Raw genomic sequence first — 1,300 nt, forward strand, 5'->3', positions numbered from 1 at the left:
TTGTTTGGCGGGTCTGGGCTGGGGATTTGAACCCGCCACCTTAGGTGTACGTGGCTGGCGCCTTAGCCGGTTGAGCTATAGGCGCCGAGCCTGGCTTTTGTCTTTTAATGAGTTTCAATTACAACAGCCCAGTGAGGTTCTGCTGTCAGGCCAGCTTAACAGATGAGGAGGCTGAGGCTGGGACAAGCGAGGAACATGCCAGGACAGCCCCCATCGGTCTGCCCCCCTGAAGGCCCTTACGTCTCACTTACCTACCACCATGATGTTGAACTCAAAGCCCATCTTCATGGCTTTGATCTTCAGCTGGTCCAGCACGGCCTCAATGCCCACCTGACCAAACATCTCACAGGGTGGGGTCCTGGGGCTGGAGGGCCGTGAAGATGGGCAAGGGGAGGGCGACCGCCTCATGGGGTCCATGTGGCCAAGGGCAACACGATGCCTGTCACCAGTGATGAGGGGAGAGGGGCACACCCTGACTTCTCATGTCTGAACCCTGATTCTGGGTCCACTGCCAGCTGCCCCCTATTCTTTATGCCCCTGGGTCTATCCCAAGTGACCATATCTGAGAGGTTTGATAGGGCACCTGTTGGGAGCTGCCTCTCCAGGGAGACTGAATCCCCATCCTGAGATGCTCCAGCCCCAGAGGTCTGCTCTGCCCATGGCACCGTGGCCCAGGCAGGGATGCTTGGGTCAGGAGTGCTCCACACTCAGACGCTTCCCCCCACAGAGTGTGGCCAGTGGGACTGGAGTCCAAGAAGGGCCTAGGCAGTGGCAGAGTGGGGAAGCAGAGCATGTCCCAGTAGGGAACATGGGCGGCTAAGAAAGAGGTGCCCCTACCTTCTCCTGGGAGACACAGGAGCAAGTTGACCAAAAATGAGAGTGAGAAAGATGCCACAAGTGTGGTGGGGACAGAGACACAGAGAAAGATCAAGAAATGAGCTCAGGCTCGGCGCCTGTGGCCCAAGTGGCTGGGGCGCCAGCCACATACACCTGCGCTGGCGGGTTCAAATCCAGCCTGGGCGCCAAACAACAATGATGGCTGCAACCAAAAAAAAAAAATAGCCGGGCATGGGCCAGGTGCCTGTGGTCCCAGCTACTTGGGAGGCTGAGGCAAGAGACTCGCTTGAGCCCACGAGTTGGAGGTTGCTGTGAGCTGTGTTGCTACGGCACTCTACCCAGGGTGATGGCTTGAGGCTCTGTCTGAAAAAAAAAAAAAAGAAGGGTGGATATTTAGATAGACAGATGGATAGCTGTGGAGAGGAGGATGGTAGGAGGGAACTACAGACAATTGTTTTAAGCC

At 56.5% G+C, this 1,300-nt stretch overlaps 1 protein-coding gene across 2 annotated transcripts in view; it reads right to left on the bottom strand.

Moving 5' to 3' along the window:
• Positions 1–1,300, bottom strand: part of SEPT12 (septin 12) — an 11,654-nt gene that overhangs the window by 9,994 nt on the left and 360 nt on the right. Inside the window, exon 2 of one of the 2 annotated variants that reach the window (XM_003790844.2) lies at positions 252–439. In XM_003790844.2, the coding sequence (XP_003790892.1) occupies positions 252–417 (166 nt within the window). In that variant the 5' untranslated portion in view covers positions 418–439. Of the gene's footprint in view, positions 1–251; positions 440–1,300 lie in introns of those variants that run through there. The other variant, XM_012805763.1, reaches the window with a different exon arrangement.

Source organism: Otolemur garnettii, unplaced genomic scaffold (genome assembly GCF_000181295.1).
Source record: "Otolemur garnettii isolate 467f Iridium unplaced genomic scaffold, OtoGar3 scaffold00044, whole genome shotgun sequence".
Taxonomy (NCBI): Eukaryota; Metazoa; Chordata; class Mammalia; order Primates; family Galagidae; genus Otolemur; species Otolemur garnettii.